This window comes from Chlamydotis macqueenii, chromosome 5, assembly GCF_036417535.1.
Source record: "Chlamydotis macqueenii isolate bChlMac1 chromosome 5, bChlMac1.mat, whole genome shotgun sequence".
NCBI lineage: Eukaryota > Metazoa > Chordata > Aves > Otidiformes > Otididae > Chlamydotis > Chlamydotis macqueenii.
Window position 1 is genome coordinate 25,000,832 of NC_141560.1, and position 13,524 is coordinate 25,014,355.

Here is a 13,524-nt window from a genome sequence, read left to right on the forward strand (position 1 = left end):
GTTTTAAGATAAAAGGCCCAAGCAAGCTAAAAAAAAAAAAAGATTATAGAGAGGGGTTTACTGGCTTCTTGTTGGCTCTAGCTTTGGAGATATTGGTCACTGGGAGCACTTGTGTAGTCCAGCTCGACTGACTTGAGAAGGCATCCGGCACCAAATGTCTGTTGGGAGCTTTTGTGCACTGTAATTGAATGGGTGAGCAGCGGAGGGGCTAGCAAAGGCCTCCTGCTGCTGATTGCTCATTACCCTTCAAATTTAACAATCTCTAATGCAATTAGAGTTTTAAGCAATCAGCCTAAAAAAATCCCTTTTCTGTTGTTCAGCTGCTGCTTTTTTCTTTGAGATAGCATTGGCTCACCCACTGCTGGTCACCCACTGCTGGTTGCCTGCGGCGGCAGGGCATGGCCTGGCAGTGAAGTCCTGCCTGGCTCCGTGCGGCATCCACCCTGCCAGCTGGACGGCGGAGCCACCCCGGCAGCCCTGCCGCAGGGAGCAGCTGGTGGGGATGTAGGAGGTCCTGTCTCCACCTTCCCGGGGCATGTTCTAGCTTTGACACAGTGGGTTTCTAGTCCTGGGAGAGGTGGGCACTTGGCACTGAAGAAGGATGGTCCCTAGAGTGGAGAAGCCAGCTCGGGGTCTGTGATAGCATCTCCTGAGGGCTGGAAATCCCAGCCCTGCCGCAGGAGAGCATGGTGAGCATCCTGGGAAAGCCGTGCTGCTCTGCCCTGGGCAACGTTTAGGATGGGGCTTGTTCTACAGGGCAATGTGCAACCGGCTGTGAAGGGTGAAGAGAGCAGTGGAGATCTGAATGCAAAGAAGTCATCCCTGTGGTTTGTGGCTATGATAAATCTTACAGCTCCTCCTGGCCTGGAGCGCAGCTTTCAGACTCAGGGCTGGCAATGGGACCCTTCTGCTGTGGGGAAGGGTCAGCACGGCACCCCCCCCAGCAGCAGGCCCATCTTCGACTCCCTGCACCACGCAGGGGGGTTGCCACAGCTCCCACAGACTCCCCCCCACCCCACTTTGTCTTGGCTGCTGCCCAGTGGGGATGCTCCTGGCACTGCCCGCCGCTGGCAGGCGCGATGGGAGATGCCATGCAATGGCTGGTCCCTGGCTGTGACGGACATTTGTGTGAACAGGCTGCAACCAGGCGAGCGGGTTTCTGAGGGCCGGAGTGGCAGAGGTGCAGCATTATGGGGCTTACAGCACCTTGCTGGGTTGCGATGAGCTTCCCCAGCATGAGGGTCGGGAGAGGGACGAGCCAGGGGGCAATTAGAGCCCTTGCTCACAGCCAGGCTCCTGCCTCAGCTCCCCGGTGCCACCCAGGCCCCACGTTTAGCCCTGATTACCACTAATTACGCACCATGGGGGGTTTCTGTAGGGGTGTGTGGTGGGGAGGGAGTGTGTTGGTTTTTTTTTTAGTTTTCCAGCTTTTCACCCAAAGAGAAGCCCTCCCCATGCCCCCTGCCCTGTGCTATATGCCAGGCTGGCCGGGCAGGGCTCATCCCGGGGGAGCTGTGGAGGGGCCAGCAGGAGCTGTGTGCTGAAACCAGAGGCAAATCATTCAAGTAGGAATTTGGGTATAAAGAGTGTGTTTTGGGAGGGAGAAGGGGAGCAATAGAGTGCTGTCTGCTCAAAAACTAGAGAAAGACTCCCCAAATGGTGTTTGCCCCTCCTCTGTGGGACTTTCTCGTGGCTAGTTCAGCTTTGGGAATGTCTGCTCCATCTCTAGGTGGGTCAAGCCCCCCTGCCCCCCATTGCCCCTGCTCCTTGCTGGGATCCCATAGGAGCTCCAGGCCACCCTCCTGCTCTCTCCAGGCAGTGTGCCCCACTTTGGTGGTGTCCTGAGCCAGCCCTGCCTGCAGCGCTGGTAGGGGACAGGCAGGGGAGGCACATACCTGGGTGCTGACGGCTGTGTGCTGACAGCTGTGTGCCGTCCCGTGTTGGGGATGGTGCCAAGGGCTGTGACAGCCTTTCCAAGGGGACACAGTGGAGTGCTCTCCCACTCCTGCACCTTTACTGCTTTTGCCCACTTGCTGGGGTTTGCTTTTGTGGGGATCGTAGTGGACACTGAGGAGGTGAAGCCATCTCCTCGCCACTGAAGCCTCTGCACAACATTCCCAGGAAGGGTCAAAAGCAGCCCACAGGTGGGGAAAGGGGCTGGGGTACTTTTGAAGGCTCCAGTGGTGAGGGTCTCCCCCTTCTCCTGGCAGGACGACGCATGGGGGTGATGATGCCAGGCAGAGACTGGGTGAAGTCATTTTATCCAAGGCACGGTCATAGCAATAAATCACAAGAAGGTACAGACCTCTGGCACATTCCTACAGTGGAGCAGCCAAGGGCAATCGGACCAGCAGCCCGAGCTCCTGAGGATGCGGTGCCGCTTGCAGGCACTTGCTTCCACCCGGAGAGAGGCTACCAGCATCCCTCCTGCTCTGGCTGGGGCTGCCTCCACAGCAGGCAGTGAGGGCAGCGGCTGAGCTGCAGGCAGCCCTAGGGGCACCTGGGCAGGGCCCCATGAGCCCCCCCAGGGTGCCTTTTGGGGTTGGGAGGGAACGGCTGAGCTCAAGGCTCCCCTGGAGCAACCACTCGGTGGCTAGCATGCCACAGCCATCACCCCAGCATGCAGGGCCACAGGGCCACGAGCCGAGACCCACCAGCCCCAGGATGTCCCAGAGCCCACGTGAGTCCAACAGAGACCCACAGCTCGCTGCTGGGCTGCCTTTTATCCCATCCCTGCCAGGACTGGGACACCGCCCCCGCCTCAGCAGCACCAGTAATGCTGAGCAGTGCCATGGCCGAGCATCTGCCTTCGCACAGCAGCACTACCCACGCTGGCAGCACCAGTGCCAGCAGAGCTGTGTCATTCCTTCCCTCCATGAGCGGCCCTGGGATGGCAGCTGGAATTGCTCTGAAGCCAGCAGGAAAATTCGGAGCAGGAGAACCAGCCTTGAGGCCAAAGCGGGGCTGAGAGAGGAGCCAGCATGCCCAGTTGGGCTGGACTGGTGGAAGAGGGGCTGAGCAGGGCGAGGGGCTGCCCTTGTCCCCAGGGGCCTCCATGGCTGCTGCAGATCAGCTGGAAAACCCCTGCTATGCTGCCCAGGCAGGAGCTGGCACATTTACACTGACCACAGCAGGGTTCACACTCAAGGGGCTGTCTAGCTGCTGGGGGAGCATCCCATGGCTGTGGCTTGTGGGCAAGGGCAGGCTGCAGTGGACCAGGACCTGGAGACTGAGGTCCCGCCCGTGCACACACCCCCCTCAATTCTGTTGCAAGAGGATGGAGCCACGCAGGGTCCCATGGCCAGCCCCAGGGAGAGCGCGAGCATGAAGGAGATGCTGCTGGAGGGGAGTGGGATGGCGAGGACCTGCCCTTAGAGCCTTCAACACACATGTCCCTTGGCCTCCTGCTCCTCCCCGAGGACCAAAGGGCACAGGCATGGTGCAGTGGCGGCAGAGGGAGGGTGGAGAAGAGCTGGGCTTGCGTTTTGATGCCTGCCTCAGGGCAGGACCACTGGTGCTCAGGCAGACGTGGGAGCAGCCCTGGGCATTCACCTCCTCCACCAAAGCACATGCGTCTCAGCAGTCCCTGCTTTAATGGGCAAAATCTCGGGGGCGGCAGCGGGGGCAGGTGGGAGCCTACATGGCTGGCACTGGGTGGACAGGATGGGAAGCAAGGGTTAGGGGTGGCTGTCCCCTGCCACTGAGGACCCACTGGACAGCGCGGCTTCGGGCACATTCATCTGAGCTGTCTGGGCTGCTTCCCCCTCACAGAGGGGACAGGGTGTCCCTCCTGTCCCCAAAGCATGGCCTTTCACAGGGACCCTCTCCCCACACCGCTACACCCCCTCCTCCCCACAATGGGCTGGAAGAGGCAGGCAGGGATGGGGGGGGGCATGTGGAGGGCTGAGCCGGTGGGACCAGCACAGCCTCCTATCACCTGCCATGCAGTGGGGTCTCCCCCTCACATCAGTCCTGTCATCCCCCTACCCTGTCAGCAAGGTGGCCCCCACCAGTGCTGGGAAGGCTCCTTCCTGCCCCTGGCACGTCCTCCACTCTCAGCACGGCCAGTCCTCCTCCCGGTGGCAGGGATGCTCACTGGTAGCGGGCCTGGCTCTCCATCACGGGGCCACTCCTGTACTCGCCCTCCACTGTCTCCAGCTCTGTCTCGAAGCTCTGCAGCCCCTCATCCTCCATGTCCTCTGCCGGCTCCAGGTGGTTGCCCATGGTGCCATAGGACTGGTGTGCTGGAGAGGCCGCTGGCGTCAGGCTCAGCTCGGGCTCCTGCAGGACAGTGGCCACAAAGAGCTGCCCCGGGGGGCGGCGGGGGGTCAGGGCCCAGGGAGGAGAGGCAGGGGGGCTGCAGCAGGGCTGGGGAGGGGTACTCACATTGGAATTAGGGGTGGAGGAGACGCTGCTCCGCTCCACATCATTGAAGGCGCCCTCAGACTGGTCAGACATCTGGGGAGAAGGAGGCCGGGAGTAAACGATGGATTGGGGGTTCCCAGTCGAAGCTGGGGGGCAGCCAGGCACTGCCTCTGACTCCCCATAGCAAACACACTCCAGAGAGGTGAGGAGGGGACAGAGTCAGAGTGAACAGGACGAGTAGCTGCCCATGCAACAGACAGGTGAGGAGGGAACAGGACGAGTGGCTGCCCGTGCTCACCTGGTAGCTGGAGGGTTTCCGTGGCTGCAGCTTCTTCAGGCAGAGGCCAAAGAAGGAGAAGATGATGCAGGAGAGGAGGACCACAAAGGTGAAGAGGGTGACAGGGCGGGTGGGACCTAGAGCAGAGAGACACTGGGGCAGCACATGACCCTCCAAGGACCTGCTGCGTGTCCACCTAAGACCCAGGCTGGCGTATGTTTTGGGTCTTACAAGCTCTCAACCCCATTCCCAAAACACCAGCTGACACCCCCCTCATCTTCCAGGTCTCCATCTTCATCCTATCTCCCTTCCCACACTCCACACTGTGCATAACTCAGGGGTGACACCAGCAGCTCATCCCTCCAAGTGTCGGATGTGACCCTCAGCAGTGGCAGGAGGTAGGCCCGAGCTCTCCCTACCGAGGCGCAGGACGGAGAAGAAGAGCAGCCAGAACATGCAGAGGATTGGGGCCACCACGACCTGGCTGATGGCAGCAACGTGGAGGCGCTGGTTCAGCTTGGTGGGGATATACACGTAGTAGATGTTGTACCGGTCAACCATGTGTTTGAGCAGCATGTAGAGCAAACCTGGCAGGAGGAGAGGAGCCATTTGAGGGATGGACAACGGGGACAGCCAGGGGGCAGAGACAGTGGTCCAGGGGACGATATTCCCCTGTACCACACAGGAAGCTGATACTCTCACACTGCTGCTGGCAGCTGGGACTGGCCGCTCTCAGCATGGCCAGGGGCAGCAGGACCAGGGACATGCTATCGTACTCACCAAAGGGGACAATGATGGGGCAGGTGATGCTGTAGGTCATGACAACGGAGAAGATGCAGCAGGTCCAGGCATACTCCAGTCCAAACTGGAACTGGTAGGCTTGGCTCTAGGGCATAACAGTGCCATTACTGGCTCTGCAAACCCTGCCCTTGTCTTAACTCCCCGGCCCACATGATTCCCTCTCCCTGTTATTCCTATGGGGCCAGGGCCAGCTGCGCCCCTTGCATGGTGGCTTATCCCTCACAAGCCTCCCCATAGGATTGGGACAGCACGTGTTTTCAGTGAGCACATCCCTGCCGTGCTGGGCATTGCGCAGGCTCAGAGATGACAAGAGCCACATACCCGCTTGACGTGGAGACGCTCAGGCTCGGACTTGGCGAAGCAGAGGCGGGCAGTGTAGACAAGGAGGCCCGGGATGCGCAGCAGCTCCATGGCTGTCCCGATCAGGCTAGAGGTGACCACATAGTTGACAAAGAAAGCACCGTTGTCCGGGAGGAAAACACACCTGCCCAAGGGATGCAGAGGGTGAGAGGATGCTCGGGCAGGCAGCTGGGAGAGCCACTCGGGGCTGGTACCGGGTGCTCTGGCTTGCCCGGGAGCTCCCTGCTACTTACTGGAACTTGACATCGGCATCGTCCAAAAAGTGGGTGTCGAAGAGCCAGCGGAAAAAAAGGTCCAGGCTGGAGGGGCAGAAGAGGAGCAGCTCAGAAAGAGGGGGAGCAGCAAAGCACCGTGGGGGACACCCAGCAGGCACGTGTTTCCCCCTTCCTCGGGTGGGTGAGACCTTCTGGACCCTACACCGACAGAGCAGCCCCTTCTGCTGCACGGGACCACTGTGGTATAGGTGCTTGGCTCCCAGACAGTCAGGACTGCTGTAGCTGGGGCTACGCAGATACCTGACCTGGTCCTTTCAGGGTCTGCTGAAGGGCTGATCCTAAGCAGGGCACCACCAGCACCCTTGGGTCAACCGTGGCAGCCAGGCAAGAGGCTCCACTCCCCTCCTCCTCCACAAGGAAGCTTTCTGTCCGTGACCATCTGGGAGCAGCACAGCACGGCTAAAGAGGGAGTGTTTTCCTCCCCAGAGACAGCTGTGTTCAGCAGCAGTGGGCCTTTAGCCCTTGGGGTGTGAGGGGCCCTTGCGCGATTCTGGCTGCTGGGGAGCAGGGAGAGCAAATGGCAGGGTGGTCTGTACCTGCTCAGCCCCAGTGAGGGGAGGATGATGACCATGAACACCAGGAAGAAGAAGCACTTGTGCATGGTGAGCTGATTTTCACTCGACCTGCGGAAAGACGAGGCAGAACATTGCACTTTTCCAAGGCAGAGCAGTCTCTTCACCAAGGAGCTACTCCCAGTCCCAGGAAGCCATGTCCATTTGATCTGTGCCTCTACCGGGGCCTTGCAGACCCTCCCCCAGGTGGAATCACCACAAAGAAATCTGCTGTAGTGAAAGCTCTTGCCCTCCCTACCTCTCACCTGCTTCATCCCTGCCCTCTCCCACCATCCCTGCTGGTGTAGATACCCAAAAAGAGGCAGCTGGCTGCCTACAACAGGTTCAGGTGCCCCCATTTTTCCCAGAAGAAGGAAGAGAGGTGATGATAATGCTCCTGCAAGGACTCAGCAGATCAGGTACAGGGGCGGGGGCAAGGGAAGGATCAAGACATAGTATGTTGTATGAGCTGGGCAGGGCTTCCTCTGCTAGGAGACTTTGAGCATCTTGAACCCGTAACACTGTCTTGAAGGGTTGGAAGCACAGCTGGGATGTGCCACCTGAGTCAGGGCTATGGCCCTGCTGCTGCCAGTCCACCATCACACCATCCCTTTCACAAACTTCTTCAGACCCATCTTAAAATCAGCTCCATCTGCCTCTATCAGCAGCCTGGAAGCGTTCACGGCTACGGCAAGGAAATGGCTGCTTTGGGGCTCTCTCCATGGAGGGCAACATCCATGGGACTCTATGGGGGTCTGCCACTCCACTGCCTGCCTCCCTGCAGGTTGGTTCCCATGAGTCCTACAGAGATTCCTCCCATCTACCCCAGCCCTAAAGGAGCACGGGAGGACAGCCCCATTACCTTGTCCAGTGTGACTCGAAGAATGCCGAGTAGTAGACGAGGAAGGGCAGGAAGACGGAGAAGGCCCAGAGCAGCAGCGTTGGGAAGAACTGAGTGATGATGGGGTTCTGCAAGAGAAGAGATGCCGGACACACCCTCAGGAGCCCGCCAGAGCTCAGCCATGCTGGAGGCAGCTTCTTGGGTCTCCTGGTGCAGGATGGTGTGTGCAACTGGCAGGCTGGGGCATCCATGAGCAAGGGTGTTTGTTTCAGGAAATAAGAGCTTGAGGACAGGCAAACACACCATAGGCATGGTCTGAAGACCAGTGCCCACCCAACAGCTCACAGGTCAATGAGCAGGAAGGAGATGTGCTACTAGCAGCTCCTAACATTTGGAGCTCTTCCCAACCCTATCCTCTTGCATGGACACCAACCTGCCCTCCCTCATGGCCACCAGTACCAAGGCTCAGGTTTGCACAGGTGCCCCAAGGCTCTGCCACTGGAAACACATCAAGAAAGGGATGAGCAAGCAGGGGCATTACCACTCCTTGCCTCTCCTCAACACTCATCCCAGTGATCGCTCATCTTCACAGACTAGTGTAGAGCTGGTGCCTCCCCTTGTCATAAACAGGCCTGGAAATGGAGACCCTTAGAGAAACCTGGCACAAGGCCCCAGGGACTACCTTGAGGCTCTCCACAGGCTGTGTGACATTGAACATGTCCATGGTGTTGACGATGATGGCTGGCGTGGTGAGGAAGAAGAGGAGGATGAAGAGGCAGATATTAAGGAGGATGAACCTCACCCACCAAGATGTGCCACGGACCGATAAATTCTCCCTGTGAGAGGAAAGCAGAATTTGGACATGGTGCAGAGGAAAAGCCACATGTCCTGGGTCTTCCAGCCTGACTCCCAGCAACTCTGCCTCCTGCTGCCCACAGTGACCATTCTGGCAGCCCCTGCTCTGAGTTCAACCTCTCTCTCCTCCCCATACTGCTGCGCTGACACCTGCAGAGCCTCCAGGACCAGAGTATAACTGGGGAAGCGGGGCTGGGGTGGAAGGCAGCAGTCCATGCAACCAGGAGGCTTTGGAGTCAAGCTGCAGAAATTAGAGCCTGGCAATCACCCCAAACCTCACCTGGCCAAGCCCTGAATCATGGGGTGATCACCCCAGTCACCCCTGGTGAATTCTGCTATGGCCACGGGAGGGACTGTCAGCCCCTACCACCCTGAGAAGGCACCCTACAGGTATGGGAACAGGTTCCCTGCAGTTACATGGATGCCCTACAGCTATGAGTATGGGTTCCCCCCAGCTGTTCGCCCTCCCTCCCTATCCCACCATGGGGGTTCACCAGATGATATCGCTGGGTGCAGGGGCATAGTGAACGCCCCAGTGGTGTGACTTGACCACGGTGGTGACAGAGGACTGCTGGGGGTGCTTGCGGCAGCGGATGTGGCTGTAGTCCTTCAAAATCCTGCAGGAGGAGGGAGCCGGGTGTCAAGTCTGGATTGAGGGCTCATGACACCCCCACACTTCTCATGAGACCCCTCCCATGGCCCCAACAGAGTGGCTATCTCCATAGGTGGCAGAGGCACAGTGGAGACAGACCCATTGCCTGGCTTTGGCCAGAGGAGCCAGCAAAGTGCCCCAGTGGCGGTGGCCATCAGGCTGGGGGATGTGCCTGTGCTGGCATGTCCGAGGGGCACTCACACAGCTGTCATCCGCTCGTCCTGGAAGGTGACGAAGGCCATGTCGAGCCGCTTCAGTGTGATGCGGTTGCGCTCGGCATTGAACTCATCTGTGAGCTTCTCCTCCAGCTCCCCATAGTACTGCTCGGCGTCCACCTGCGGGAGCAGCCGGGGCTCTGCTGTGCTTGCTGGGGCCGTGGCACGGTAAAGCTGCCATGCTCTGCCCTGCCCACAGTGGGGATGCGCTGCCTGCAGCCCTGCCCGGACCCACCTACCTGCTCAAAGCCACAGAAGCGGCAGCAGAAGATGCGGGCGCAGGGGTGGGTTTTGATCATGATCTTCCCCTCTTTCTGTGCCTTGGTGGTGAAGTAAAGCCGCCCCTTCATTGCCTTGCGCCTGCCGGGAAGCCGATGGGGACTAGGGTCATTCGGGGAGCAGCAGTCAGACAGCATGCTGGGCAGGAGTGTTACACCCAGCCACGCTCACCTCTCCGCATCCAGCTTCATCAGCTTGCGCACATCGAAGCAGAACTGGATGTTGGTGACGGTGCAGCTGGGATAAGCCTCGCTGCGGGCATAGGGACATGGTGGCTCCAGGAGCTGGGGGACAGGGACAGCCCCTGCCACCTGCCTGCCAGCCACCCTGGCGAAGCTGCGGCACACTGCTACTCACTGGAAATGCTTGATGATAAGGGAAGGGTCTGTGATCTCCTTGGGGATGTGGGTAACCATCAGTGTCCGGGCGACCTAGGGGAGGAGAAGGGGCAGAGAGGGGTGGGTGGGTGGGTGTTCATGGGTCTTTTCGCTGCCACCCTGCTCGCCCAGCTGCCAGCAAGGCAGGGGCCAGCCGGGGCACCAACTGCCACCTCAGAGGCTGGTCAGCACAGACCTCCTCAACGCCTGCTCCCAGACACGGGGCGCAGCTAGATGATGCCACCTCCCAGACAGACAGACACAGCAGAGCTTCCGTCTCAAGAGACAAGGCAGCAGGAGGGAGACATCTGCCTCTGGGCTGCCAAGCTTTCTCCAGAAGCCAGAGAAAACCAGCCTTATCTTTCCCTGCCGGCCGAGTCCCAGGCTGTTACTAAAGCTCTCCCTACCTACTGGGACCGTCCTTTCTGCAATGCACAAAGTTGTCCAGTAGTGCTGAACAAGGCAGGACTGGAGGAAGGGTGGTTGCTCACCTTCTCGTTCTCTCTGTATTCAAGGTGGACAGAGTGGTGAGCCATGCAGAGGACGGTGAGGATGAAATAGATGAGGGCGAAGATGCTGTGCAGCCACAGGAGACGGTCCCTGGAGGCGGGGGAGAGGGGATCAGCAAGCACTGCGGCAGGCGCATGGCACGCAGACTAGCCTGGTGCTCAGCACCTCATCCACAGCCACCCCCACTGCCCAGCGAGACCCCCACCCCAAGCTGTCTGCTGGACCCCCACCCCAGGGACAAGAGGGGTGCGTCCAGGGTGCTGGCCAACACACTGCAGAAATTACGTTGCCCAGAACCCCTGAGTGGGGTGCAGCGAGCAGTGCCAGGAAGCCGCTCACCACGATGGTGCTCATGCATGGTGCAGATACAAGGGCTGCCACAAGCAGCATGCTGCTCATGTGGACCCATCCCCATGCCAGGACTGTGGCACTCCCAGCAGCGCAGCACCCACAGCCCCCCCAGACACTGGAGCCACATACTGCGTTGGGATGTTGGCGATGGTGGTCCGGCCGAAGTGGGTGGGATTGTGTCCTGTAGGGGAAGAAAAGCGGGAGGTTAGGGAAACCCAGAGCAGTGTGTATGTCTGCGCTTGCAGGGTTTGTAGCTCTGGTCTTTGCTCCCTCCTTTTCCATCTCCCAGTTCCTGGCCAAGCCTCTGCCACCCTGAAGCTTCCTGCCTCTTGCGTTCCTCTGTCCCACTGGTGGGTTCCTGCTCACATGGGTACTCCTGATAGAGGGGTTCTTCTGCCCTCTGTCCCCAGGGTAATGCACTCGGCCCTGGGATGGGTAAGCTTGTGCCACGTGCCTAAGCCATCCCACAACTGGGGAAGCACCTACCCAGGAGGTCCCCCGAGAAGTTGACAGGCAGGATTACAGCCACGGAGAGCACACAGACCAGCATCAGCAGGACCAGGAGGTGCCTCTGGAAGGAGAGGTAGGTGGTGGCGTCGATTCCACACTTGCTCTGAATCTCCTCGTCCCTGGGAGAGAGGCAGGTGAGGGTGAGTGCTGGTGATGCTTCCCCACCACCGCCCACCCCAGGGACACTGGCCTCACTGGCCTCACACAATCCAAGCCAACTCATAGCATCCTGCCTGTGGCATGTGGGATTTGGGTACAGAGGGACTGGGGGATGCAAGTAGCCCTCAGGACCTGCTCCTACCACAAGAGGTTGAAGCCTGTTCCTTTGGGACAGGAGCCAGGGGCCCAGAGGAAACACAGAGGCGAGCCCTCTGCTCTCTCTCCCAGGGGGATGTTTTAGGAGGGCTCTCCTCAGCTGCTGGTCCCAGCAGCTCTGGGTGATGTGTGACCACCTATGGGCACCAGCTCCCCAGGGGTGCACAGCAGTGGGACACAGCTGCGATGCTAAGGACACATACTTACTTCATCTGGTAGATAGAAATGAGCCAAGAGCAGAATCCCTGAAAGGGAAGAGAGTCAAAATGAGCCATGGTGACCACCTCCCCAGAGAGGTAGCTGGGACACTGCACGCACTGGGGATGTATGTGGAGATGATGCGGTGCTCGGGGCCGGGGGGCTGAGCAAACGGAGGCAGCGCCCAGGGCAGCTCAGCGATGCTCAGCCCAGCAACTTGTCTGCAGCCGTGGCCAAAGGCAGCTGCCCTGGGCAGGAGCTGGAAACACAGGGCATCTCTGTAACACAGGCTCCCAGCTTCCAGCAGCTGCCTCCTCTGTGCCGTCCCCTACAGTTCCTAATACGCAATGTTCTTTATTGACCACTACCGAGCACTGAGCCGGCACTGCCATAGAGCAATATACAACAATGCCAAGATCTTGTGTAATAGCTCATTCCCTGTCACAGCATACGCAATATTATTTTTTCTCCCCTATGCATTATGTTACATTTTACCAACGCTGGAGTTCATGCAAGTGCAAGGTCCCTCTGCAGTCTTCCCTGTCATGACTTTACCAAATAACACTTGGCCATTGGGCCCCTCCTCTTTGCCTCCTTTCTGGAGGGTTTATGCTGACCTGGGATGGGAGGGACCCCATGCAGCCCCCTGCGGGATTCCCTTACTGGCAGCTTCTTCCTCTTCTCCATTTCCCAACTTTACCCTAACCAGGACCTTCCCTCCTACCCCACAGCTCAGGCTCATCTGATCGATGGCAGCAAGAGGCTTTGGAGGTGTAGGCATCTCCATGTGCCTGGCAGCTCTGCAGGGGCCGGACACCTCCTCAACAGAGCCAAGCTGACACTCCTCCTGTGCCCTGCTCTGGGGCTCTGCTTTGGAGCACCATGTCTGGGAGGTTGTCTGTGCAGACCACAGGCTCCCTGGGCTGTAATTTCTTGGCTTTTCCAGACACCCTCCTGAAAAAAAACCAGCATTTACCAGCCAATTCCCAGCTCCCTAGGAGGCCCACGTGCAGGACAGAGGTTGCACGCTGCAGTCAGTAGCTTGGCTATTCGTCTTGGGGTGTGTGAGAAGTCCCATGCCTGCTCCTGGGAATTTGCGATGGCAACAGGAATTTGTCAGGCTGCTTTTACTGCAACCTCATCCTCCAATCCTGCTGTTGGAGGGATGCTCTGGTACTTCCTGGCAGAGAAGGACTCCTGGGCAGGAATTTGGTTGAGCCCCTCCTCACTGGATACAGGCAATGCAACTTTATTTAGCTCTCATGCTACATTCTCGCCTTCTCCAGTAAGCATTTTCTATCTTCACCACCTATCAGCGCTACAAATCCTCTGGCAGGTTTCCTGTTCCTAATGTGTGAGGAAAAATCTAGTACTTGCTTTTATGCTCTCTACAAATTTCTCCTCAAACTCCTCTTCCCCTCACCCCACTTAGTGTATTTTACATCTAACCTGGCAGAGTTTAGATTTTCCTCATTTGGGAACAGCTTGACTTTTAAAAGGATGTCTTCTTACATCCAATAATCCCCCTTAATCTGCTCTTCAGCCGTGCTGGCGTTCCCTGTGGTCTTTCTCACTTATTTTTTGATGAGCAATATACATTTGCCCAGAGCATCCAGCACTGAGCCTTTAAAAAGGCCTCCTGTCACCTGCAAGGATTTTTCTTCTTTACTTTTCCTGCCTAGTTTTTTTAAGAAGTTCTGTCATTTATTCATAGTCACACCAGTGACTGATTTTTGAGCTTTTGTTGCCAGAAAAGAGAAAGAAACAGACAGAAAAATGTGTCGGTCCATGC

The 13,524-nt window shown here is 58.3% G+C and overlaps 1 protein-coding gene across 3 annotated transcripts in view; it reads right to left on the reverse strand.

Annotated features, from left to right (window-relative positions):
* Positions 1 to 2,244: 2,244 nt before the first annotated feature.
* TMEM63C (transmembrane protein 63C) overlaps positions 2,245 to 13,524 on the reverse strand; it is a 33,674-nt gene continuing 22,394 nt past the window's right edge. For all 3 annotated transcript variants that reach the window (XM_086749582.1, XM_086749580.1, XM_086749583.1), the window contains exons 6-24: positions 11,742 to 11,779; positions 11,196 to 11,338; positions 10,839 to 10,890; positions 10,340 to 10,448; positions 9,829 to 9,902; positions 9,643 to 9,723; positions 9,432 to 9,552; positions 9,179 to 9,312; positions 8,820 to 8,942; positions 8,153 to 8,306; positions 7,492 to 7,598; positions 6,615 to 6,701; positions 6,037 to 6,102; positions 5,765 to 5,927; positions 5,423 to 5,528; positions 5,062 to 5,229; positions 4,664 to 4,779; positions 4,387 to 4,458; positions 2,245 to 4,305 (exon numbers count right to left, since the gene is read on the reverse strand). In XM_086749582.1, coding sequence (XP_086605708.1) covers positions 4,093 to 4,305; positions 4,387 to 4,458; positions 4,664 to 4,779; positions 5,062 to 5,229; positions 5,423 to 5,528; positions 5,765 to 5,927; positions 6,037 to 6,102; positions 6,615 to 6,701; positions 7,492 to 7,598; positions 8,153 to 8,306; positions 8,820 to 8,942; positions 9,179 to 9,312; positions 9,432 to 9,552; positions 9,643 to 9,723; positions 9,829 to 9,902; positions 10,340 to 10,448; positions 10,839 to 10,890; positions 11,196 to 11,338; positions 11,742 to 11,779 — 2,127 coding nt within the window. In that variant the 3' untranslated portion in view covers positions 2,245 to 4,092. The remainder of the gene's footprint in view (positions 4,306 to 4,386; positions 4,459 to 4,663; positions 4,780 to 5,061; positions 5,230 to 5,422; positions 5,529 to 5,764; positions 5,928 to 6,036; positions 6,103 to 6,614; positions 6,702 to 7,491; positions 7,599 to 8,152; positions 8,307 to 8,819; positions 8,943 to 9,178; positions 9,313 to 9,431; positions 9,553 to 9,642; positions 9,724 to 9,828; positions 9,903 to 10,339; positions 10,449 to 10,838; positions 10,891 to 11,195; positions 11,339 to 11,741; positions 11,780 to 13,524) is intronic.